At 52.5% G+C, this 26,665-nt stretch overlaps 1 protein-coding gene and 1 long non-coding RNA gene across 8 annotated transcripts in view; one reads left to right on the forward strand and one right to left on the reverse strand.

Moving 5' to 3' along the window:
• The window catches only part of UNC93A (unc-93 homolog A), a 53,651-nt gene that overhangs the window by 17,281 nt on the left and 9,705 nt on the right, over positions 1-26,665 (forward strand). For 2 of the 7 annotated variants that reach the window (XM_074368003.1, XM_010968938.3), the window contains exons 2-9: positions 10,694-10,935; positions 12,454-12,768; positions 17,267-17,448; positions 18,446-18,675; positions 20,228-20,353; positions 22,356-22,570; positions 23,477-23,612; positions 24,737-24,868. In XM_074368003.1, coding sequence (XP_074224104.1) covers positions 12,682-12,768; positions 17,267-17,448; positions 18,446-18,675; positions 20,228-20,353; positions 22,356-22,570; positions 23,477-23,612; positions 24,737-24,868 — 1,108 coding nt within the window. In that variant the 5' untranslated portion in view covers positions 10,694-10,935; positions 12,454-12,681. Of the gene's footprint in view, positions 1-2,720; positions 3,591-10,693; positions 10,936-12,453; positions 12,769-16,835; positions 17,032-17,266; positions 17,449-18,445; positions 18,676-20,227; positions 20,354-22,355; positions 22,571-23,476; positions 23,613-24,736; positions 24,869-26,665 lie in introns of those variants that run through there. The other 5 variants (XM_074368000.1, XM_074368002.1, XM_074368001.1 and 2 more) reach the window with 5 other exon arrangements.
• On the reverse strand, positions 10,182-16,393 carry LOC123612718 (uncharacterized). Its single transcript, XR_012508484.1, has 3 exons — positions 15,620-16,393; positions 14,478-15,030; positions 10,182-10,394 (listed from the first exon to the last, which is right to left on the reverse strand). It is a non-coding gene; the product is annotated as an uncharacterized LOC123612718 (long non-coding RNA).

Below are 26,665 nucleotides of genomic sequence, written 5' to 3' on the forward strand. Positions count from 1 at the left end.
TCTTGGCTTTTGTAAATAGTGCTGCTATGAACATTGGGGTGCATGGATCTTTTTGAATTGAAGTTCCCTCCGGATATAAGCCCAGGAGTAGGATTGCTGGATCATATGGTAACTCTATTTTTAGTTTTTTAAGGACCCTCAGTACTGTTCTCCATGGTGGCTCCACCAATTTACGTTCCCACCAGCAGTGTAGGAGGGTTCCCTTTTCTCCATAACTTCTCCAGTATTTATTATTGGTAGATGTTTTAATGATGGCCATTCTGACTGGTGTGAGATGATACCTTATTGTAGTTTTGATTTGCATTTCTCTAATAATTAGCAACAGTGAGCATCTTTTCATGTGCCTGTTGGCCATCTGGATGTCTTTAAAGAAATGTCTATTTCGATCTTCTGCTCATTTTTTGATTGGGTTGTTTGGTTTCTTTTGATATTAAACTGTATGAGGTGTTGGTGTATTTTGGAAATCAGTCCCTTGTTGATCTCATCATTTGCAGATATTTTTATGAATTGGAGAATTTCTTTATGAAAATATATTTTCCTTTAAAATCCTTATTTTTAAAAGTAGATGATGCTCTTTCTAAAAATATGGAAATGGTACAGAGGGGCATGAGATAGAAGGTGTGCACAGACCCCCGTCCTCCCACAAGCTCTGTTTTCCTGAGAAGGGTTTGATGTGAGGCTACTTACAGACCCACTGCATGTAGCCGTATAGATGTGTGAGCCTCTGTATCTGTGCTCATATATGCATACACACGTGTGTGGATGGCTTTTTCATTGAAATGATTTTCTAGTATTTTTATCCAAAACCCAGGCAATGATTTGCAATAGAGACCTTTATAAAATGGTCTCACTCCATCACATCCAGTCCTCCTCCAGTCTTCCTTTCTACATCTTGCCAGCAACTCTTTTCCAAAGACTTCACTAGTCCCCATACCGCCAGTTGCTGGGGCACCTGCAGGTCACAGACAAGCTGTGCCGCCTGCACAAGTGCCCGGTGAGGTGGCACGAAATGGTTTCCAATGTACTGCTGAAAAGAGTCACTTCTCTCGCAATAAAAAGTGAACCAGGACAACATCTCAGCATTCTGACACTGTCCAAAGGGACAGGAGCCGTGGGCTACAGTGGTGACTGGAACTGAGGAGGCCACAGAACTAGGTAAAATTGACAGAGGATGGCATTATTTAGCTTGGGGACGAAATTCAGGTTTATGGGTGTTTGTGTACTGTGGGAGCAAAGGCACAGAATGATCTTTGGAGGTTTAGCAACACCTTACCTCGCTGTGGCTCTGCCTGCACAGATGAAATGATCAGCTGGAAGCCGGCTGGAAAATTCCAGTGTAATCAGCACTTTTGCTCCCGTCTCGGTGTTGCGGCAAACGTACATTTGGCCCTTGGCTGTCCAAACCGAGGCACTAGTTTCCCCAGCTACTTGGCGCTCCGCACCCGCCAGAGGTGCGGCTCCCACCCTCCAGGCTCACCGAGCCGGTCTGCAGGCTGCAGGGCCGGAACTTCCAGTTTCTGTTGGAAGAAATGGGTCCAGATCTGCCTCAGAGGAGTTGAGCGGCTGTGTCAGTGGCTGGGGGTTTCTCTGGGGCCTTGTTTTAATGCGGGTGGGAACCGGATGGGACCCCCCTCCCCAGGCTTTCTTTCGTATTTCCCATTTTGCTGGGGGGCAATGCTCACCTCACCTGGATTTGTTGGATCTCTCTGTTTGCTTAGTTGTCTGTTTCCTGTTCCTCCACTAGAGCTAAGCCTTTGTGAGGACGGGGGCCTTGCCGCCCGTCAGTGTGGGGCCCCTGGCCCTGGAGGGGTGGCTGGCATGGGGTGGGCACCCAGCGGGCCGCCGCAGAATGACTGGGGGAGCAGTTCTGCCTCTAGGGCAACAGACGGCCCGCTGGGAAGGGGGCAGGGCTATGCCTCTGGGAGAGGAAAGGGTGTGTGTGTGTGTGTGTGTGTATGCACAGCACATGTGTGTGTGCAGGTGTGCAGGCACGAGTGTCTTCTACCCCAGGAGCCCCCTCCTCCCTCTGAATACGGCAGCCAGGAGTGAAGACTGACTCATTCCACCTTGCGAGGCTGATGGGGCATGTGAAAGGCGTCAAAAGTGATGACGGTGGCCGGCTGGCCTCCACTCTGGTTCAGCATGAGGGTGGGTGGCCTCACCCGATGCCACAGGGCAGGGGCCTCTGCAGCTCCCCCTGGAAGATTCTGGCTACAGAATCAGGCCATTCAAAGCCCCAGGTGGAGATGGTGCTGAGGACCCATAGGGCAGAGAAGACCCAGGATCTCGCGAAGATAGGGGCTGATTCAGTTTGTGTTTTGAGGGTGGAAGTATTTGCACTGTTTCAAGTATTTTCCAGCCCCAATTGGGCTGGGTTTCCCTGCAGAGGGTCTCTTCTCTCTCTGAAAAGTTAGGGGGGTGAGCTAAAGGGTTTCGGCTGAGGGTCCCCCACTGGCTCCAGGTTCATTGCCGCGGCCTCCCGGCTCACTCCGGGGCCGGCGGGCCAGCCCGCTGCTCTGAGGCTTTGGCCCTTTTGGAATACTTGCTACAAGAAAGCACTTCTCAAGCCAGAGTTGTGCTAACATGAATTGCTTCTCCGGTATTTTTTTTTTTTCTTAAAAACAAATCACTAAATACGTTTATTTCCAAAGTGTAAGACTTTCTGACGTAGGCACTAATTTGTTCTGCATCTGATGTATCCATTTTTCATCTCTCTGTAGCTGAACAGTGTAACTAATGAAGAGGACAGACTTGAATGTATCTGGTGCTGCTTTTATTAACAAAGCTGTCAGATTTAAATGCCGAGAAAGTGGATGTTCATTTGCGGACATCAGTAATTGCTTTAAAAGACCAAGCCGTTGTTTCGACGTCCCTTAAACTAAGCGCGGCCTCCAGCTTCTTAGCAGGAGGCTTGCCGGTTGAAAGCCCACGTGGCTTTTGGTGACCTCGGGTAGCAGAACAGGGACACCCAAGTGGCTGGTAGACTCGCGCCCGCGGTCAGCTGCCCCCCAGTTCTCTAGAACATCCCGTCACTGAAGCACCCAGTAAGGGGTCAGGAGAACTCAGGCACATCTGCAAAAGCGTGTTTTTCTCCTCAGAGTGACACGGTGTTGATGTTCGCTTTGAGGAGTGAGATGATTGTTGGCACCTTTGAGTCGCTCATGCCTAACCTCTAGCCGTCTGAGGTTTGCCCAGGCTCCCGGCTCCAGGGACAGATTGCTGGAACTGCCAGGACAGCTTCCGGGTGTGTGGAAGCTCCCCATCTCTCCCCGTCCCAGTCAGCTGTCTGCAGGACTGTGTTGCGTCAGTGGGGACGTACTTCTGAGTCTGGGTCCCTTTGATTACGAGGAAGGTGCCACGTTGACTGTCCTCGTCATGTTAACAAGTCAGGAGTGGCGCTGGCGGTTTCTTCTGAGAAGTATTTTGGGAGACTGACTCACCAAGATGGCGACAAGGTCGTTCCTGACTTTGCTCTGCTCCCAAGAAGGGCAGCTGACAGCCATTCAAGAGCAAGCACCACTGAGCTCCCGGAACACTGGGCCGAGGCCGCCGCAGCCCGACCACGGGGACCGCGGGAGACCGCCGCGCCGGTAAGAAGGCAGCCTCGGCTGGCCGCGGGCCCCTCCCCCAGGCTGGCACAGCCCCACGGGGAGAGGGCACCCCGAGCCTCCAGCTCCTCAGCTCCTCCAGTGGGACAAGAGGACCCAGGAGGACCCCAGGAATGTGGGTCGCTTTGCGGGGTGCAGATCTGCCTGATTTGGATCCTCAAATGAGGAGTTTTACTGGCCCAAGAGCCCGATTTGCCAGCACCCAGACGAGGAGCTGAGTCACAGCCCCTCCCGCTGCGGAGCGGACCTTCCAGCCCCATCTGACCCGAAGGGCTGGCAAGGACTCCTGGGGGCTGTGAGGTCCAGCTGTGCTCAAGCCAAAAGGAGGCAGGCAGAGCACACTGGGCATGGGGTGTTCTACACACAGGCCAGGGGACTAATGCAGAGCCAGGGCAGAGGGGCGCCCCCCACCCCTCCCAGCCAGAGAGCTCCGCCCCGGCCAGGGAGCCGTGACACAGCCCCGCCCACTGCAGAGAGGGCCTTCCAGCCCCTCTGCCCAGAAGGGCTGGCAGTGACTCCTGGGAGCTGTGCAGCATTCCAGCTGAGAGGCAGGCAGATTTGAGAGTTGACAGAGCAAGGCCAGTGACTGTCCGATCAGACAATCTGGGGTGCAGGTCTGCTTCAGTTAAGAAAACAAAGAGTTTTACTGCTTTAGAGCCGCTTCTCCCACAGTGCCTGGGCGGGAAATCCAGTCTGTAGTCCTGTTTATTGCTGAGGAGAACCTTCAGCCTGTGTGACCAAGGGGTCCATCGGGAGCACACGGGGAGCTGTGAAGCCCATTCCACAGGCCCACGTGCAGTGGGACTTGAACCCAACGCAGCCTGTAGCTCCTCCTGCATGCAGAGCAAACTCAGTGGCCTCCTTGACCAGGGAATTCAGGGCACACTCAAGTCTGATCTGGGTCCCCAGACAACACTCTGTGCAAGCCCCAGACCCTGTCCTGCTGCCCCACCAGGGAGGGAAGCTAACTCATGGCCCACCTACTAATGAATATAGGGTCCAGTTCTGACCAGAAGATCCAGGCAACCATGGAGGCCATTCTGCAGCCTCGCGTGGGCAGCGCACCACGCCAGCAGCCCTCTCCCACTGCTCTCAGCCAGTGGCACCATTCCCGCAAGCCTCACTCTCAGAGTTCCAACAGCTGCCACGTCCAAAAACAGACATAATAGCAGGTTCCTCCTGCCCAGGGCTTGACCAGAAGACACACCCAGAAACCCCAGCTGGAGCTGACTGCTGGAGATCTATTGCCGCCAAAACAAACCTGTGAAGTTTAGAAGAGGAGCCCCATTCCTCGGATGCACAGACAGCAGCATCAGGAATCAAGGGGCATGAAAAATCAGGTCGACACGACTCCACCAAAGAGAACTACTAAAGCTCCAGTAACTGACCCTAAAGAAAAGGAGATGCATGAACTGCCAGACAAAGACTTCAGAATAGTCTTCTTAAGGGAGTTTAGTGAACTGCAAGGAAACACAGACAGACAAATAACAAAATAAAAATACAAGCATAAAACAAGAAATTCAATAAGGAAATAACAACTATCACAAAACAAAATACAACCCAGAAATCCTAGAGATGAAAAATACAATAACTAAACTGAAGAATTCAATAGAGAGTTTGCAAAGTAGACCTGACCATGCAGAAGGAAGAGTCAGTGGCCTGGGAGACAGGACATCAGAAATTACCCAGTTGCAGCAAAAAGAAAGAGGAATGAAGAAGAGCGAAGAGAGCCTGCAGGAATTATGGGACACAAAGGAAAGAAACAATATTCACATTATGGGTGTTTCATAAGGAGAAGAGAAAGAGAAGGGAAGAGAAAGTACTTTTAAAACAAACACGGCTGCTGAGAACTTCCCAAACCTGGGGACAGCAGTGGACCTCTGTATCCATGAGACCCAAAGGACTCCAAATAAGGTGAACTCAGGGCTGCGCTGAGACACATTATAATTAAATGGTCCAAGATAAAGACAGAATTTTAAAAGTAACAAGAGAAAAGAGAGAAGTTAGGTACAACGAAATGCTTGTAAGATTATAGGCAGATTTCTCAACAGAAGCATGTCAGGTCAGAGGCAATGGGACGATATATTCAAAATTTTAAAAGAAAATCACTGCCAGCCAAGAGCCCCATACCCGGCTCAGCTGGGCTTCAGAAGCAAAGGGAAGACAGACCTTCACGAACAAACAGAAGCTGAGGGAGTTTGTTACCCCTGGACACATCTCACCACAAATGCAGAACAGAGCTCTTTGAGTGGAAGTAAAAAAAAAAAAAAAAAAAAAGGCTAATTAACTTCATAAAAACGTTAAAAGTTAGTGTAAGTGAGTGTCACAAGCAATAGTAAATAAGCAGTTATAGTTAGATTCTGCAATATGATCATAGCAATGCATGATTCATTCACAAATAGTTTAGTTTAATTCATAACTTATTTTCTAGTTTAAAATTTTAAAAACATCCATAATCTACAATAATCTGTTATCAGTTACACAATATAGAAAAAAATGTAAATTGTAACAGCAATAACCTAAAATGTGAGGGAGAGAAGAAATGAAAGTGTAAAGTTGATGAATTCTATTGACGTTTAGTTGTTATCCATTTAAAGTAGGTTATTACAAGTTTAAAATATTTACTGGTAGCCTCATTGTAACCAAAAGGGAAAATCCTGTAGAAATTACACACAAGAACACAGTAAAGAAATCAAAGTACGCTGGTACCAAAAGACATCAAAACACACAAAAGGGCAGCAGGGTAAGAAACAAGGAACCGTGAAACAGTGGACAAAATGGCAAGAGTACTCCCTGACCTACCAGTAACTACTTTAAGCATAAAGTGATTAGATTCTCCAATTAAAAGACGTAGAATGGATGGATGGATGTACAACACAAGATCTAACAATATGCTGCCTGTAAGAGATTTACTTTAGCCTTAAAGACACACATAGACTGAGAGTGAAGGGTTGAGAAGAGACATTTCAAGTAAATGGTAACTGAGAGAAAGAAAAGAGAGAGAGAGAGAGAGAGAGAGAGAAACAAACAAAGAAGAAAGAAAAGAGCAGCAGTAGCTGTATTTAAAATCAGACAAATAGACTTTAAACTAAATTGGTAAAAAAAAGAGACAATATGATAATTAAAAAGTCACTACATCAAGGAGATGTAATAAGTGTAAATATTTATGTTCCCAACCTGGTAGCACCTACATACACTAACCAAAAACTAACAGAGCAGAAAGGAGTAATAAACGTAATACAGTAATAGTCGGGGACTTTGCTACCCCACTGCCAACAATGGATAGATCACCCAGGCATAGGGTCGGTAAGGAAACAAGGAATTTGAACAACGCTATAAATCCAATGATCCTAATAGACCTACACAGAACATTCCGTCGGACAACAGCAGAACACACATTCTTCTCAGGCACGCATGGAGCGTTTTCTGGGGTAGACCATATATTAGACCACAAGAAAGTCTTAGCAAATTTAAGAAGATTGAAATCATACCACTTGTCTTCTCCGACCACAATGTCATGATAACCGGAAATCAGTAACTAGAGGGAAACTGGAAGACTCACAAATACATAAAAACTAAACAACACTGTACTAAACAACCAGTGGATCAAAGAAGAAATCCAATGGGAAATAAAAAAGTTCCTTAAGACAAATGAAAATGGAAACACAATATACCAGAGCTTGTGGGATGCAGCAAAAGCATCTGTAACAGCAAAGTTCGGAAAAACAAATGCTTACATTAAAAGTCAAGAAAGATCCCAAATAAACCGCCTACCTCCACACTCTAAGGAACTAGGAAAGAACAAGTTGAACCCAAAGTTAGCAGAAGAGGGGAGATAATAAATAGTAGGGCACTAATAAATAAAAGAACAGAAAAACAATAGAAAAGATTAACCCAACGAAAAGTTGGTTATTCAACAAGATAAATAACATTGACAAACCCTTAGCTAGACTAACCGAAGAAAAAAGAGAAGGGACTCAAGTCAACAGAGCTAGAAATGAGAAAGGAGACGTTGCAGTGACGGTCACAGACATTCAAAGGGTCAGACAAGCCTGCTCTGAACAAACTGGACAACTGGAAAAAATGGAAAGTTCCTTAAAAACATACAACTTACCAAGACGGACTCAGGAAAGAATGGAAAATCTAAACAGATCAATTACTAGTAAGGGAATTGAATCATTAATTTAAAAATCTAGCAAGAAAAAAGAAATCCCAGGACCAGATGGCTTCACTGGTAAATGTTTCCAAGAATTAACACCAATCCTCCTCAGACTCTTTCAGAAAGTCAAAGAGGAGGGAACACTCCCAAATCATTTTACAAGACCAGCATTATCCCGATACCAATTCAGAAAAGAACACTACTAGAAGAGGAAACCACAGGCCAATATCCTTGATGCGTATGGATGCAGAGATTCTCAATAAAACGCCATCAGACTGAATTCAGCAACACTTGGAAGGACCCTTCACCATGAGCAGCTGGGAGCTACCCTTGGCGCACGAGGAGGGCTCAGCACAAGCAGACCTAGCAGCGGGATACGTCGCATTTATGGAGCGAAAGGGAAGAATCATGCGACCACCTCAGTCGGTGCAGAAAAAGCATTTGACAAAATTTAACACCCATTCATGACTTTAAAAAGCTCCTAGCAAATTAGGCATAGAAGGAACATATCTCAACATAATGAAGGCCGTATGTGACAAGCCCACAGCTAACATCACACTCACCGGTGAAAGACTGAAAGCTTTTCCTCCAAGATCGGGAACGAGACAAGCCCGTTCTCACCGCTCCTGTTCAGTGTAGTCCTGGCAGCTCTGCCAGAGCCATCAGGCAAGAAAAAGAAGTAAAAGCCATTAGAACTGGAGGAAAAAGTAAAGTTGTCTATTTGCAGATAACACAATTTTATACATAGAAAATCCTAAAGACTCAACCAAAAATCTAATCCATGAATTCAGTAAAGTTGCAGGTTACAAAATTAACCTACAAAAATCAGTAGCATTTCTCTACACTAACAACAAGTCTTCTGAAAGAGAAAGAAAGAAATTGATCTCACAATAGCATCGAAAACAGTAAGATACTTGGGAATAAATTTGACTAAGAAGGTAAAGGATCTCTACTCTGAAGACTACAAGACGTTGATGAAAGAAATTGAAGGCACCAATGCGTGGCAAGTTGTTCTGTGTTCATAGACTGGAAGGATTAATATTTAAAATGCCAATATAATCAAAACTACCATGGATTCAGTGCAATTTCTATCAATTCCAATGCATTTTTTCCAAAAGTAGAAAAAACACATCTAAATTTATTTGGAACCACCAAAGACCTCAAATAGCCAAAGAAATCCTGAGAAAGAAGAACGAAGCAAGAGAACCCCACTTCCTGGCTGGCAGCTGGGCCAGGAAGCGCAAGCATCGAACAGCGTGGCCCGGCCTAAAACCAGACAGTCAGGCCTAGGGAACAGAACCAAGAGCCCAGAAACAAACCCAGTCGTATGCAGTCAACTAGTATGTGACACGTGAGCCAAGAATACTCAATAGGTGGTGTATTGGGGTGACTGAATATCTACATGTGGAAGAATGAAACAGGACCTATGGTTTACACACTCACAAAAATTAACTCAAGCTGGATTAAAACCTTCAATGTTAGACCTGAAACTACAAAAGCCCTAGGAGAGAACACGGGGAAACTCTCCCTGACATGGGTCTTGGCAATGATTTTTTGGATACAGCACCTCAAGCACAAGCAACAAAATGAAAGATAAACCACTGGAACTACATTAAACTGAAGAGCTCCTGCACAGCAGAGAACCCGTCAGCAAAGCGACAAGACAGCCTGCAGAGCGGGAACAGCGCACCTGCAAATGATGCGTCTGCTAAGAGGCTAACACCCAAAACATACAAAGAACTCACACAGCTCAATAACAAAAGGGAAAAATTTAAAAACGGGCAAAAGTCCTGAACATTTCTCCAGAGAAGGTATATGAAAGGGCAGCAGGTGGATGACAAGATGGTCAGCACCGCTGGTTGTCAAGGAAACGCAAACGGAAACCACAGTGAAGTGCCACCTCCCAGCCTGCTGGGAGGGCCGCCATCAGGAAGCCAGGGGGCGGCAAACGCTGGCGAGAGCGCGGCCAGAAGGGAACCCTGTGCGCCGTCAGTGGGAGTGTAAATCGGTGTGGCCTCCGTGGAGGACGGTTAGGGGGCTTCTCAAAACGTTAAAGACAGAGCTACCATTTGGACCAGCAATTCCACTTCTTCAAGAATATATCCAAAGGGAACAGAAACACAAACTCAAAAAGATCTCTGCACCCTCGTGTTCATAGCAGCGTTATTTACAGCAGCCAAGTGTTCATCCGCAGAGGAGTGAATAAAGAAATTGTGGTATATATATACAACAGAATATTATTCAGCCAAAAAAAGGGAAACCTACCCTTTGCGACAACATGGGATGGACCTTGAGTGCATTATACTAAGTGAGGTTAAGTTAAACAGAAAAAGAGAAATACTGTATGATCTCACCTATATGTGGAATCTGTTTAAAAAATTAAAGCACAAACTTATAGAAAAAAGGGATCAGACTTATGGTTACCAAAGGCAGAGGGGTGGAGGGACAGGGGACTGGAGGAAGGTGGTCAAATGTACAAACTCCCACTTATGAGACCAGGAAGGACAAGTGATGTAACCCGAGTCAACACGGCTGCATAACATGTAGGAAGGTTACTGAGGCGGCGAGTCCTGAGCGCCCTGGTCACAAGGAAACAGCTTTTCTCTTTCCTTTTCTTCTTACTGTATCTGTATGAGAAGGCGGCAGTTAGCGGAACTACTATGGTCACCATTTCACAATACATGTGAATCAGCCCACCACGGGGTATCTCTCAAGCCCACACAGCAGTGTATGTCAGCTACTTCTCAATAAAACTGGAGGGAAAAAAAAGAAACGTTTTGTCCTGGTAGAGGTGACGTCAATTGTAAAGTACCTGATCGTTAAAAAAAAAAAGTTCCCTTGAGATAGATAAAAGGGAAAAAACGGGAGGGAGACTGGTAAAGCAAGCATGCTTAAAGCAACTATTTCCGTGATTAATTCCTGATAGGGCGAGGGCAGTGAGAGGGACGGCGGTGGGAGCGGCCGGCGAAGACCGGAAGCCGACCTCCAGCGTTTCTTGCACAAACGCAGGCTCCTCGGGGGCCTGTTGAAAGGCTGGACCAGCAGCTCCTGGGAGCGCCTCGCGGGAGCCGGTCAGAAAATCCAGACCGTTGTGATCACTGTGAACAGCGAATGGCACGAGAAAACCTCAGGAAGGTCTTCTGACATCAAGATATGAGTCATTTGCAGGTAAAGACAGGTCAGAATGGAAGTAAGGGAAAGCGTTGCTGAAACACAGAAAGGAGGTCAGATACTTGGTAACAAGACGGGAGTCAGAAGCCCATGTTGAGCCTGGTGTTACGTTTCTGTAAACGTTGCCCCATCTGATGTCTTCACTGAAAGTTAAAATGCCATCCTAGCCAGTTAACATTCACTGGTGATTTCTGTATGTCAGGGCCGGTGCCAAAGGCTTTTCCAATTACCAGCTTCTTGAACTTTGGCAAGCCTCCTATTTCAGGAGGAAACCGACGTTTGGAGAGTCACGTGATCCAGCTGCGACTGTCCAGCTCGGAAGTCACAGGATTAGGGTTAGACCTCCAGCTCTCCTTTGTCTCCGTGGTCATCACCCCTTTTCCCAGCCCATGCTGCTCACGTGTCCCCATAATCGTGACAGCCCATACTTGGTCTATACCTAAAACTGGCATTTTCCCCAAACTGCCATTTTTCATAGGAATAATTTAAGCTGAAGGGCAAGAACTTTCTCACGCTATTCAAATGATCTGGCTTGGCTCCCCGAACACTATCGCCACCGCATCTAACATCTACCTGCCCTGTACGGTTTGCCTGACTGATCCAAACTAGGTAAAAATAACACCACAGAATTTTGGAAGCAATCTTCAAACATCAACTTTCACTAACAATTGAATTAAATGGAACAACTGAATAAAAACAATTGAATTCACACCTGGATGGACAAATGATTTTGCTTGCTGATTAGCTGTGAGATGCAGGGTAAGGGGTTTAAACCTCTAGACTGGCCCCGTCCAACACGATAGCCACTGGCCACGTGTAGCTATTTAGATTTAAATTTTAATTAATTAAAATTAAATGCAATCGTGCATTCAGTTCCTCAGTTGCACTGCCATGTTTCAAGCGCCCAGCAGCCACCTGTGACCAGCGGCTAGTGCTGCCGAAAGTTCTCTTGGACAGCACTGCTCCAAACCTGAAATCCAAAACCTCCGAAGTCTTCTGGAACTGTTTCTTGTCTGGCAATGGGTCTAAGTTCTAATGATAATCACCCCAGTCCTGTTACAGACAGCATGGAAAAGTGCTTTGCAAATTGTAATGTGTCATACAAGCTTTAAAAAAAAATTGTCGCAGTGTTGTAAAATCAGATAGTCTTTGAGATGCTAATACTTTGGCCCTTGGATCTTACAATCATATTAACTCTTTTTCATAAGTTGACCTGTGTACCTTGAAGCTGACATTTATACTTTGTTCTTTAAGACTGAAGTACACTCTGCATTGTGCACCATTGACAATTTCTCTTAATGTGGAAGGTACCCTTACATATATACACATAATGATATACACAGGTACCACTATGTAATGTATAATGATATAATATAATATGCGTACTTATATCATACAATGTATGTAATATGAAAATCATCGCATTCCTGTGAGGGTCATATCTGTTAGAAATTAATAGGGAAAAAGTTCCAAGACATACAAGCTGATAAGAGTCTGAATTTTTCGCCCGACCAGAAAGTGATTACTGTGGCTGCCGAGCAGGTGAATGAGTAACAGCACCGAGGTGCTTCGTGGTGTCAGTGGCAATCACGTTCTGTAACGCTCAGCAACAGCCTTCCTGACTGATACACCCCAGCTCAGAGAGAGAGCGCGGCTTCTGGTACAGACGGCTTTTCCAGCGCCCCATCGATTTCTTTTAGGGGACGACAAATCTGTTGATGCTTGAGACGTCCAATCAGCACGATGGACAGAAGCCTGAGGAACGTCCTCGTGGTCTCCCTCGGGTTTCTGCTTCTCTTTACTGCCTACGGAGGTCTGCAGAATCTGCAGGTAAGCGGTGTGCCATGGTGTGACCCTTCCTTCCCGACGTCTCTGGGCCTTCAGGAATGCCTGTGTTCACAGGCCACGAGGAATGTGGGGTTTCTGGTTACCCAAGTCACCTTCCAAAAAGTCCTCTAAGACAAACAGTGGTTTGAGCTGCCATCCCATGCCGTGTGGCTCCCGCTCTGGGTTCGGTAGGGCCGCACAGCCGTGAGCACTCAGCCTTTGGATGAGGAGGCCGAGTCTCGGCCTGGTGCCTTGATAAGAGTGCCTCGCTTTGCTTTGTGTGGGTAAGGGGGACACAGGACGAACCCCTGTGGACCTGTGGTCAGAAGCAGTGCTGTGAATTCATCAGAGGCCACCAGGCCACGCAGATCCCCAGCCCGCTTTAAGCACAGCTGTGAACTTGGATGAATGGCCTCTGTATAGTCTGACTCTGTGGCTTTCGCTCCTCCCCGGGTGTCCCTGAAGGCTGTGACTGTGGTCACGTGTGCCCAGAGTGGAGTTGCAGGCTCCTCCCCAGGTGGCTCTGTTTGGAGTCTGATCTCTGTGGTTCAGACCCGCAGGAGCCCCTGGGGCAGGGGGCTGAGGCCACAGACGGAAGCGGGCACCTCACCCAGGAAACACTGGGAACGGCACCTGCGTGGGGGGGAGCAGAGCAGCTGAGGGGATGCTCCCCTGGCCCCCACGTCCTCCCGGGCCAGTGCCCCTGGGCCGGGCATCCACTGTCACTGGTGTGGTCCCTTCCTCCTCAGAAGACTGGAGACGTCAGAGACCAGACCTCCAGCCCTGACGGGAACAACCCCGCTCACCCACTACCTCCCTCCCTCCCAGCCCTAATCTGGCCATGTTTCTTGTCCAGAAGATGTGAACATGTTTCAGCTGGGAGAATGGTCTCCATCTCAGGACCAGCTTCAGAAAAAGCAGTGTCATGACAGGGACAGAGTGACCTTAGGGATGACTGAACCCCGGGGCTGCTGGGGACGGACACCTGCTTGTCTCCATCACTGCCTTCTGCTCTCTGAGGATGGCTGGCTTCATTCTCAGGCCCCAGTGAGAAGGCAAAGATGCTCACAAGCATCCCCAGAGCCCCAGCCCAGGTGTGGGTCAGGTCGTGCACCTGCCCCAGGACCCAGACTCTCATCGGCACCGCTTCCCGCTGCGGTGGCTGCTGTTCTCACCATGTCCTGCTGCGGTCACCTATGTGTCAGTCATGCCTCAGCTTGCACGTCATGCTTCCTCCTCCCCCTTTGCTGTGCCCCGGAGCCCACGTCTGGGTGAGGCCCCTGTGTGCATGCCCAGGGCTGTGGCACGCCTCCCACAATGGCTGCAGGTCCCACAATGCCCGACCCCACCCTCCCCTCCATGACCGCATCCCCTGCCTCGGACGGCACTCGGCACCCAGCCGTCGCGCTTGGCTGGCCGGTGAATGAAGTCGTTGATGTGTGTTAACCTCCTCCCTTTCAGTGCTCACCATGGGCTTAAAGATCCGATCCAGTTGCCTAGTATGGAGTCCAGGGCTCCTCCCGGTATAGTTTGGCCAGCTGTCCGGCCTCACCTCCCCGGAGGAGCTTATGGCTCTGACCCCCAAGCTAAATGTTTCACAGGGTCTCTCTTCTCAGGACGCGCCCTCTGTAACACGTCCCCTGAACGTCCCCCCTCACCCACGCCTCTGACCTTTCCCTGGCCTCCTTCCCATCCTGCAGTTCCCACATCACCTTCTCTCCTTCCAGAAAGCCTTTCTGACGCCGCTGGGCTGGCCCTGTGCACTCCCGGAAGCTCGGACCCTGGGCCTCCTCCCTGCAGGACTCAGTCCCACTGCAGTGGCCTGTTGGCTGGGGTCGCTGACACCTGGCCGCTCTGTCCATCATCCACTCCCCGACGGTGCCTGTTTTTCCGTTTTGTGTCCCTAGACCGCACGCAGGGCCTGCACTGGTCAGTGCTGGTGATGAGCGACCACTTGCACTGTTTGTGAAGCGGGTCCCTCGCGTGCGCTCATCCTCACGCGTGTGTTCCACAGGGCGGCTCTTCTCACGTGCAGACACAGGTGCTGGAACAGGGTCGTTCAGGTAGAGAGAGACACTCGCTTTCGAAATTCGGCTCCCGCTTTGGATAGTGAGATCTGCCTTCCTGTCCAGTGGTGTGCAGTGGGGCTCTGTTGTAAGCAACACACAGACGCACCTTGCCGGTTGGCAGCAATGCTGAGGGCGGAAAAGAAATTCCAGGGCAGAGGACGCCTGCTTCTCATTAGCACACGAAGAGGCGCGCTCCCTGGTGCGGAGAATTTAACACATCAGAATAAGGAAACAACAGGCTCCCCCGAGCCGGTTCTCTCCCTCCCCCGCCCTGGCAACTGGAACTAGGGGCAGAAATTTCCAGATAACCTCGCCTTGAAAGCAGGCTTCTCATTAGCATGCAAACCTCTGTCTTCCAACCAGATGTTGGAACTTTCATGGGACAAGAGGTTCTTGCTTTTGTGTTCAGTTACTCAACAAACATCTTTAAGCACCTGTTTGGGGCAAAGGCATTGGGGTAAATTCAGAGAAAGCAGTGGCTGATCCAGAGGCAGATTCCAAGCCAAGCTCGAAGCAGAGACCTCCACGGACAATGATATTCGGTCGGGGGGTGGGGTGGGTTGGAGACCCTGGCCGTGCACTGGAAGCAAGGGCAGCGTTTGGGCGGACGTACCCAGGAAAGGGAGAGAAAGCCCTGAGGGGAGAACTCAGCTTGTGGGGTTTGGAGTCTCCAGGAGATGCGAGTGATGGGAAGGGGGTGTTGCTGAAAGATCAGCCCCGTCCCTGAGGAGCCGAATAACCAGAGACAAGGTCTTGGAGCTTAGAAGAAGAGGCAGCTTTCTTACTTTGCCGGGCAAAGGGGCCTCACAGCAGGCTGGTGCCTTCAAACCTGTGAGCCGTCTTGGGGGTGGGGCTTCATGCTTCTGTAGATGAAGAGGTTGGTTGGAGCATGAAGGGTGGTCGTGATCAGCAGGGGTCTCTGATGAAACTTCCCCCTCGATCTGGACGAGTGTGTCTAGTATCATGGCACCTGGTGGTCTGGGAGGTCGTCAGCCCGCAACCTTCTTTATCTGGTCAGACTCATCCGGCAGCGCCAGCGCCACGGGGTGGGGGGCGGCTGGTCATTCTCCTGAGCTTATCGCCTGTGACTCCCTTCCTGCGAAATGACTCAGACGCCAAGCATGACTGTAAATTTTAAAACAGTAGAATCGACAACTTCAGCTATAACAACGGGCCTGGGGCTGGGAGCAGCATCCGGTCGGTCAGGGTTGCTGATCGTTCTAAAAGCAAGCAGTAAGCATAAAGCCAAGAATTTGTTAGCCCAAGTGCGGCCGTTGTATTATTTCTCCCTCAGAAGGGCCTCAGAGACTTGCCCCCGGCTGCGCGTGTGGGGCCTTTGGTTACGAGACAGTTGTTGGGGGCCCAGGTGGGAAGGACGGTGATGGTGCAGACCCAGCCCTGGCTCGGGGTCATCTGGACTCCTCAGCGGCGTCTGCGGTCTGCACGGGGCGCCTTCCCCGCGGGGACACAGCACCTGCCTCAGCCGTGGCGGGGAGAGCCGTCCAAGCTCTTATTCCAGTGTCTGCACAGTCGACACTCGGACAATGGGGGTGAGCTCAGCTTAGGGCTCCGGCTTGTGCCGGGGAAGAGGCCCTCTCAGAGGCGTTTTCCTCCTCTGGTGTCTGGCCGGTTACCTGGAGCTCAGCAGGTCCTCCCCCACCCCTGCCCCATGAGTGACCACGGGGCCGGGCACTGAGGGGAAGGGGACAGAGCGTGGGGAGTGGGACACGCAGCAGGGCCCTTGTGAAGGGAGCCCGCTGCCAAGGGGAACACTTGTCTCCCTCCTCCCTCTCCTCCTCCCCCTTCCCCCTCCCCCCCCCGTTTCCCCCTCCTCCCCCCTCCCTTGCCTCCCTCTCCCCCTCCCCCTTCTTTCCTCTTACAAGTGAAGGAAGAGGAAAAACCAGTTATGCTGGTTTTTCTTTCACAGCAAAAGGCAAACGTCCCCCCTGTGAGTGCCTTTGCCAGCCTGGCTCTGGGAACTTACCTGACCTCTCGGTCGCTTCATAGCAGGCTATGCCAGGCCCTCAAGTGAAAAATGACAAAAATATGAAAAATGGGAGTGTTCGCTTACACAGTGTTGAGCAGGAGCTTCTTGCCGTGCCTCGGGCTCAGCCTGAGTCCCCCCACCGCCCGAGGGGCCTGGAGACACTACGGCTGCCTCGCCATCCCACGGATGGAGGCAGGTGCCGGGCAGCAGGTGGGGCTCCCTGCCCAGGCTGGCCCCTTGCCATGCTGCAGCCCTGCGCACCCCTCCCCGTCCAGGAGAGCGGCCCCATCCTGTGCAGAATTCACCGCATCTCCGCCCCTGCCCACCTGCCAGCTGGAGAAGAGGCCTCCAGCCCAGGACGCCAGCCCGGGAGGCCTGTGGCTGGTGGCCTCGGGGACCTGGAGGCGACACTGGACCGCTGACCAGGGTGGTTTTGTTCCCGCAGAGCAGTCTGTACAGCGAGGCGGGCCTGGGGGTGGCCGCGCTCAGCACGCTCTACTGCGGGATGCTGCTCTCGTCCATGTTCCTGCCGCCGGTCCTCATTCAGAAGCTGGGCTGCAAGTGGACCATCGTCACCTCCATGTGCTGCTACGTGGCCTTCTCCCTGGGCAACTTCTACGCCAGCTGGTACACCCGCCGCTCGCCACCCCGGGTCCGCGTGCAGCTTGGATTGAGCCGCCCCGGCCCCTCCGCCACTCCCGCTTTAAGATGAGATGTCTCCGTTCCCTCTGCTGGGCCCATCAACTCCTGATTCTCAACCCTGCCCTCAGCTTCCCTCCTGCCCCCCAGGCACTGTCGTGGCCCCAGCAACCAGGGGAAACTCTGACTAAGATGCTGGGGGTGAATTTCAGGGAGACTTAGCAGGATGTGACCAGTGGACCAAACCCCATACCCTCACCCTGTCACAGAGAGGACACAGCAGGGCTGGAGCCGGTGCCCCAGGCCAGGCCTGAGCCCTGCCCGCTCCCCAGTTGAAAGGGACCCTGGGGGGCCAAGCTCTGAGGGCGTGGGCCACACCCCTTTTCCCAGGAGCACAGCTGGCAAGTGTCTTTTTGAGGGGCACCCCACTGCTCGCAGGACACACTGATATGACGGCTTCTTGTGCTCCTTTTTCTTGGGACCATAGATTATTTCCTACAGAATCCTCAAGGTGGGGGGTGGCAGGTCAATAGATACATACATACACACACATACACACACACACGCATACACATGCATGCACACACATGCACATGTACACACATACATGCATACATACATATGCATATACACACATGCACATGTACACACATGCACATGTACACACACACACACACACACACACACACACTAAATGGTCTTTAACGTGATGCCGTTGGAGATACCCAGCACCGGCCCAGCCTCACTTCTAACTCCAGCTCACTGTAGTTGCATCCAAATACAAAGAAACCACTGGCACCCACGTCCACTTTTACAAACGAGCCAGAACCAGGAAAGGTGCCGATTTCTCATTCAGCTGAGTCTAAGGGTGACCCCGTCAATCTGCCCAGTCCAACAGCACAGTTCGACCTCATGGGCCAGGAGGAGCCCCTTCTCTCCAGACCGAGGGGACCGAGCACCCCCCCATCTGCCTTTCATCCCCCAGGTACACGCTGGTCCCCACCTCCATCCTGCTGGGACTTGGAGCCGCCCCGCTGTGGTCCGCTCAAGGCACCTACCTCACCATCATGGGAAACGCACACGCGGAGAAGGCGGGAAAAGCCGGCAAAGACGTGGTGAACCAGTATTTCGGCATCTTCTTTCTCATATTCCAGTCGTCTGGAGTGTGGGGCAACCTGATCTCGTCTCTGGTGTTCGGACAGACGCCCACTCACGGTAACAGGAAGGCTCAGTGGCCACCCCTGAGGGCCCCTGGACCTGAGCGGGTGGTCTCGTGAGGCCCGAGCCCTGGTTCTTGGCCCGCCTGTGCCTCAGCGTTACCGGCTTCCTGCTCCCCGGGCAGCCTGGGCAGGTCTAAGGGCCCGTCTGGCCCACAGGTGCCTCAGCAGTTCTGACCCTGGCGTCCCCTGGGCGGGGGGCCCTGGGGTGCCCTGGGGAAGTAAGGGCCACCTCTGTGGAACTTGGAGTGTGGCGTCCTCACTGTCCTAGACCATCCGTTTTCCCACTGAATCGGTCCATTCACCAGTGTTTCCAGGGGCACATGAAGGACCCCTCACCTCTTACCTGATTTGAGCATCAGGTGACCGACGTCTTAACTCTGCTCTCCCTGGCCTCAGACAGGGTGTAACGTGGGTGTCTCTTCTCTGCCCGCACTTTGATGTCTGAGGATTTAAACCAAGGGCAGACGGAAGGAACCTCTTCATTCCTTACAGGAAACATGTATTAACAGGGAAGAGGTTCTGGCTCTCCTAAGTGCAGCCATGATTACTGCCCTGCCCTGGCCTCGAGGACCTCAGCCGGCTGTCCCCTCCAAAGCCCTGCCTTTGGGAAACTCTGTAATGAAAATCTTTCTTCCTTTTTTCTCATGTGATGTCATCACTTGCTAAATGCACCCAAAGAAGGGAAACCATAGGGTCGATGGATACCCACTGCTCCGCATTATTGGTGTCACTGTCAGCAAGAATCCTGCAGAAACTGGGCTCAAAGTCCAGTCCCTCTAAGAGGACTGGTGCGCAACGGAGGGACCAGGTTTATTTGAAAGGCATGCAGGCTAGTGAGCTTGGATCTCTGCCTGATCCCAGGACAGAGCTGAGGGCTGGGAGGCACACTGAGCGTCACGAGGCTTCTCGGCCTTTCTACGCCTCTGCTCTCCACACTGCCTTCGCTACGCACTGAGTATCTCCCCAGCCAAGGGATTTTGTGGCGTCTTATGTGATGGAACCTTTGTGATGGGGACATAATATTCACTGAATATTCTTTCTTCCACGACATCCTTCTCTCTCCAGAGATTCTGATGTGAGTCTGACTGAGAGTCATTGATGTTTCAAATTTTATTCTTCTCACAGATAAGAAAACTAACATTCAGAGAAGGTATGAGATAACCTGCCCAAGGTCATGGAGCTGGTTACAGATGAATCTGAAAGAGAAGCCAGCGGGCCCAACATTCAGCTAGTGCCCTCTAGTTCTTATTAATTTTGAAATGTGGAAAATTTTCAATTATGTCAGGAAAGTAACATAAACAAGGAACCAACATTTTCCGCACGATGTCCAGAGTGCCTTCAGGTCAAGTGTACGGACACATGCCCAGGGGGAAAGTATTTTCAGACCCTTGGTGAAGTGAATGCGTGCCTCGTCATGCTGACCTGCAGCGATGTCTGGCTCTCTGCGTGTCCACGTGCCTTTATCGCGGGGCACCCCTTTGCTCAGGTCCAGTCTCCCGTCAAACCACCTGTGTTCTCATCCCACCTCTTTGCTTCCGACGTCACAGGGGCCGTTCCGGAGGAGCAGCTCCTGTCCTGCGGGGCCAGTGACTGCTTGATGGCCACGGCGTCCACGAACAGCAGCAGCCGCCCGTCCCAGGAGCTGATCTACACCCTGCTGGGCATTTACACGGGTACGTGCTCGGCGCGGCGGGATCCGGGCAGGCAAGTCTAAGGCCCCCTGGGCTGCAAAGACCACCACCCCCCCCCCAGCACGAGTCATATCTCTTCGTCTGCAAAAGCCCCGCAAAACATGTTCCGGTCGGTTGTACTCAGACCTTTTCCACAGGGACTCCGACACAGCCGACCCCGATGTGTGATGCTCTCCTGCAGGAGGGAGTCGCTTCACACCTGCACAGTCCAGGCGGGTGGCCATGACGTGTGCTTCTTTAAATGTTAATTAAATTAAAAATACTCTTCCTGGGAGGTGGAGGGTATAGCTCAGTGGCTGAGCATGTGATTAGCACGCACGAGGTCCCAGGTTCAATCACCAGTCCCGCCATTAAATAAATAAATAAATCAACCTAATTATCTGCCCCTCCCCCAAAAAACTCATCAAAAATTACATTACAAAGATGAAAATTCTGTTCCCAAGTCCCAGCAGCCACATTCCGAGCGCTGAGCGCCACCTCGTCGGACAGCACCGTGGCAGCCCATCGCTTTGGTGGACCCGCTGCTTGGGTCCCAGCTGTGCCCAGGTGACCCTGGAAGTCCCAGACCCCTGTACGTTATCGCCTTTTCCTGAGGGATCTATTGAACCGTTTCTGCTGAAAGGCTGGCGCTGGGCGCGGGTCTCTCCTGCACCCGCTCCGGCACCGGTGAGGCTCCAGGCCCCCCGGCTGGTCCCAGCTCGGCTGAAAGCACACAAGCCCGGGGGGCCGTGGGAAGACGGCTGCCTGGGGGAGTGAGCCCTCACAGCGCATCTTGCCGTGAGAAACTCATTTTAATGGCAAGTATTTCTGTGAATAGTTTTCTAAACGACTTCCCTCCTACAGCCACAGGTGTACCACTGCTTGGAGGGCTGCCTTTGGAATAGTACATATTCCAAATATCTGCTAGTCCCAGACGCCCAGTTTAACCCTCCCCACCCCTCCCCCAGAGCCCCGTAGCCATAACTTTGTTTTCTGTTTTAAACAAATATGTCTTTATGTCCCTCCTTATCAAAAAGAAATGGGTAAGCCAGAAGGAGAAAGAAAAATACCATATGCTATCACTCATATGTGGAATCTAAAAAAAGAAAAAAAGAGACACTACGAACTCCTCTACAAAACGAACAGACTTGCAGACATAGGAAACAATCTTATGGTTCCCGGGGTAAAAGGGGTGGGAAGGGATAAATTTGGGAGTTTGAGATTTACAAATATTAACTACTATATATAATAGATAAAAGACAAATTTCTTCTGTAGAGCTCAGGGAACTATATTCAGTTTCTTATAATAACCTTCAATGAGGAAGAATATGAAAATGAACATACGTGTGTACATGCTTGACTGGGACACTGTGCCGTGCACCAGAAGTCGACACAGTGTAACTGCCTGTACCTCAGTTATGAAAGATAGAGTTTAAACTGAAAAGAACAAACGGCAGTGCAGCAGATGGCCAGCCCCGCACCTGGTTTTCCCTTCAGTCGTTTGTTTTGGAGGCGTTTTCCCGTCTCAGTATGAAAAGCCTCTTTTTCACGATCGCACTGCAGCTGGGAGACGCCTGGACACACGCAGCTGGTTCCCAGGGCAGGACGTTTAGGGACATTTGGGGGATAGACAGGAGAAGCAGCAGACGTGACCTTCGGGACTCGGGACCCTGAGGACGGAGACTGGCTGTTGGCGGAGGCTACTCTGAGGGTCCTGACGAGAGAACCAGTGGGTGTGAAGGGCACTGAGGACCTCTGGGGTCTCTCCCCAGGGGCCTGTGTTTCCCGGGACCTGCTGTGGCGGGTTACATGGGGTCACAGGTTCATCACAGAAACAACACGTGTGTGTGGGATCCAAGTCTCCACGGGAGGGCAGGGCTCTGGTCAGGCTCGGCCTGCCTCGTGTCGGATTTGAACCCGACCCTCCGTCCCCAGAGGAGGAGGGGTCCGTGTGTGTGCGGGCCCCGCTCCTGTAACGGCAGCCTTTCCCCTCGCGCCCTTCCAGGGAGCGGCGTCCTGGCCGTTCTGCTGACAGCCGTGCTGCTCGAGCCCGTGAAAGGCGCTCGGCGGACACGGGAGGGGAAGGAGAGAGCACCGCGCGTGTGGTCCGCTCTGCTGTCGACTTTCAAGCTCTTTCGGGACAAGCGGCTGCGTCTCCTGGTCCTGCTGCCGCTGTACAGCGGGTTCGAGCAAGCCTTCCTGGCTGGCGACTACACGAGGGTAGGGGGTGAAGGGGATGCTGACCGTGCTGCGCTCAGGCCGACGGCCCTGCGGCCGGGCGGAGGGCGGGCGGGGCTCCGGATGATGCGCTGGGTCCTTCCCCGCCTGGGGGAGCTGCCTCTGTGGTTAAGACGCCAGCTGCCTGGCTGCGTCCAGCTCCCCTGGGCTGAGATGCTCTCAGGGGAGCCCCTCTCACCCGAGCTGTGTCTTCAGGGAAAGGACCCAAGCTCCTCGGGACATACGTGATCATTTACTTTGTAATGCATACCTGCATCTCACCTGAGGTTTATTTTAGAATGAAAAATAGGGAAAACCACGAAATCCACGAATCCACTGAAATTCCTGATCACTCGAGGTTTTAAATTACGCATCTCCACCTGGAAATGGATGTGGGTCTCGGCATGGTGGCCCTGTCCACTCAGATGCCCTCTGTGCCTGGAAGCCCGCCTGCCCCACTTTGTGCCTAAGGGGGGCGCCTCTCTGGGGGGAGATCTAGAGCGGTGCCCCAACCCTGGACACCGAGAGTGACCCGTACTGGCTGACAGGCTCTGAACTCACGGTCACCCTCAGCTGTCTTACAGACAGAATGGGAAACCTCCACCCCAATAAGAATAGCTCAGATTATCCCCTGTATGAACAATAAGTATTGGGTGTCTGTCCAAACCATTCTTCATTAGTTCTGACTCAAAAGAGGAGTTTTTCCTACAAGCACCAGCTCTGTTCTCCACACGGGGACCCTGAACAAAGCTTTCAGGCCAATTTATCAAGTCAGTGGTCACATGGAAGAAAGCACTGTAGCAGACATGGCACGCCCTGATCAGAGTGAACCCCCACACTGCAGCTCCAGAGCGCGGCCCCCAAGCAGGGCCGCGGCCAGCGCAGGTGACCTGTCTGTGCTTCCCGCAGTCCTACACCACCTGCGCCCTGGGCATCCAGTATGTCGGCTACGTGATGATCTGCTTTGCGGCCATCAACGCGCTCTGCTCCCTTCTGTACGGGAAGCTCGCCGCGCACACGGGCAGGACGGCTCTCTTCGCGCTGGGTAGGTGACCGTGGACGCGTGCTGCATGGGGTCCCGGACTGGCCTGGCTCTGCCGTGTGGTGCGGCCAGGGTTGGGGCAAGTAGGGGGCTTGGTGGAGGCACAGGAAGGGAGGCCCGACCAGCCACGGGGCTGTGGGGTGAGGCGGGAGTCAGGGAAGCTTCCAGAAGGAGACCTGTGTTCTCGTGGAGGATGAAGGTGACCTTCTAAACACGCATCACCCTCCATCTCTCTGTTTTTAAAATATGTTTTTATTGAAGTGTAGTCAGTTTACAGTGTTGTGTCCATTTCCAGTGCACGGCACAGTGCTTCAGTCACGTAGGAACACACGTACATTTGTTCTCATATTCTTTTTCACCATAGGTCACTGCAAGATATTGAATGTGGTTCCCTGGCTCCACAGTATACACTTGTTGTTAATCTATTTTATGATTTTTTTTTTATCATGTCTCTTGAGAAGGGAAGGAGGGAGCGTCAGAGACAATGTGAATAATGAGAAATAAGGGTGCTAACAAAACGGTTGCCCGGCGGTCCCCCCAAGGTCCAAAGGGTCTGTGGTGACGCAGGAAGAGGGGGGGAAATAGTAACCACTGGTCAGTGCCCGCCTGGAGCCAAGGAATCGTGTATGTTGAGGAACAGAGAAGTGTGGTTACCTGCCCGAGGTCACACAGCCTGGGGAACCCAGGGTGCACCTGCATCCCCGACTCTGCGGAGCCTGCTCCTTCTCCGTAAGCTGCTCTGTTACTCCATTTGAGAGACACCTCAGTGTCCACAGAGGCATGGGGCCAAGACTTAGGACCCGTTAGGATAAAGTCAGGAGGGACCAGCAGGCGCTGCCACCAGCATCTCCTGCCACGTCCTGTTTGGACGGACCCTGCCCCTTGCCCACGCCCCCTGCTTGGTGGGAAGCGGGGGTCCCAGACTCATCCCTAATGAAGTCGCCCTTCTCTCCACCCTCTGTCTGAACCCACTCCCCTGCCCTGGCCCTGCACATGCTGTGTCAAAACCCCCCAGGAGTATTTTAAGGAAACGTGACTTAAGCCAGAAAGCCAAGGGTCAAGAAGACGTGTCCTTTAGCACCGAGCACCTCAGGTGAGCTCATGTCCCTCCGTCTGCGTGCTCGCAGGTGCCATTACCCACCTCTCCTGCATCATCGCCCTCCTGCTGTGGAGACCGCACCCCAGTCAGCTGGCTGTGTTCTTCGTATTTTCCGGCCTCTGGGGCGTGGCCGACGCCGTCTGGCAGACACAGAACAATGGTGAGCGCCCGGCCCGGGGCCGTTCCCACTCTGGGGCCAGCCGTGGGGGAACACATGGTGGGTGTGTGGACGGTCCGCCAGCTTGGGGTCCCGGGGAGACAGACGTCCTCAGTGGCGCTCAGGAGGTGGAACGGGGGCCAGACAGGCAGGAGGGCTCCTGTCCCACACCAGGGATTCTAAGTGTCTCCTCTGGCCCGTGATGCCAGAGAGAAAGCCCCGGAGAGCACAACTTCCTTTCCTAAGAGTGACGGCTCCCCGGCCCTTCCCATGGGAGGAGCTTCGCTGAGTAGAATGATGCCCCCACCCGCACCGTGTGCTTGTCCCTGGGCGTCTGAGGACAAGGGCCCTCCAGCGATCTCGGTGATGATGGGGAGATGAATGTGTCACTTCTGGAGCAGAGGGGCTCCCAGGTGACCATGACACGTCCCGGCAGTGACTCCAGGGCTGGGGTGGGTGTCTTTTCCTGCGAGAGCCGCGTGCGGGGCAGCAGGGGTCACGCAGGCGCCATCCTGGAGGCCACGGCTGCGTCTCCCGACTGGCTGTCCTCCAGGCAGAGGGGGGCCCAGAGGAGGCTGGGGGGCCGGGTGTGGGGGGTCCGTCTGTTTGGGATGCCGTAATAGGACCCCACAGACTGGGGGGCGAGTAAACAGCAGACGTGTGCTGCTCCCAGTTCTGGGACTGAACGTCCAAGATTCAGTGTCTGGAGGGTTCTGCCTCCTGCTTCACAGACACCATCATCTTGCCGGGTTCTCCCGTGAAGGTGGGGGTGAGGGACTCTGCGGGGTCCTTTATAAAGACACTAATCTCACCCAGGAGGGCCCCCCCAGGTCCTCATCGCCCCCAGAGGCCACCCCCCGACACTGTCACCATGGGGTTTCCACAAGCTCCCTGGCCCCACAGCTGAGGACAGGCTGGGGGCAGTGCTGGGGGCGGGGGCTGCTGGTCCGACGTGGGGCCAACGTGCCTGGGGAAGGGCCCAGTTTCACTCAGCATGGGTGGAAGCAACAGAAAGGATCCACACCAAGGGGGGCAGGGTGAGATGCTGTCATAACTCGGGGAAAGGCAGGCAGACAGACGGTCAGGGCAGACAGAGGGGTGGGAAGAGGGCCTGAGGCAGAGTCTGCGTGGCGGAAGCTACTGGCCAGCAGCAGGCCCCCTGCGGTGCCCATGCCCAGCGTCCCCAGGTGGGGCTGGGCATCCTGGTCCCGGGGGGGCATCAGATGGCAGGGCCAGAGGCATCCACGGAGGGTCTTGCCTCGGACTTGGAACGGGACGGAGGAGGGACGCCGGACGGGGCACAGCTCTGAAAGGGGATGTTTATCCCAATGATTGTTCTTAGGCTCCAAGTGAGGGGTTGTAAGGAGAGGAGGGGAGGAAGGATCCAGAAAAGGTTGGATGAGGAGGGCGAGCTGAATGGTGATTTGGGGGACGCGGGGCCAGGAGGGCTGAGAGGGCGCCCCCGGCTGGGAGCGGGGTACTTTCTTTGGAAACCAGGGGAAGGCAGTCCAAGCGAAGAACGTGGGAGACATTGTCGCCACGGGGAAGGAGCGAAGCTCACACCTGACAGATGTGGCTTCCTTGGGGAGCACAGCCAGTGGGGACCCCAGCAGGCAGCTCTGATCACGGCCGGGCGCTAGGTCCTGCGAGGGGCCCCCTCACCCACGTGGCCCAGGCCACCCCCCACACTGCCCGCAGCACCACACACAGTGCAGGGCCTGGGCTCTGGGCCCAGTTGTCCAGCCCTGGTGTTAGGCAGCCTCCCGAGCAAAGAGAACCAGGAGGAGCGAGGCGGGCAGA

Source organism: Camelus bactrianus, chromosome 8 (genome assembly GCF_048773025.1).
Source record: "Camelus bactrianus isolate YW-2024 breed Bactrian camel chromosome 8, ASM4877302v1, whole genome shotgun sequence".
NCBI lineage: Eukaryota > Metazoa > Chordata > Mammalia > Artiodactyla > Camelidae > Camelus > Camelus bactrianus.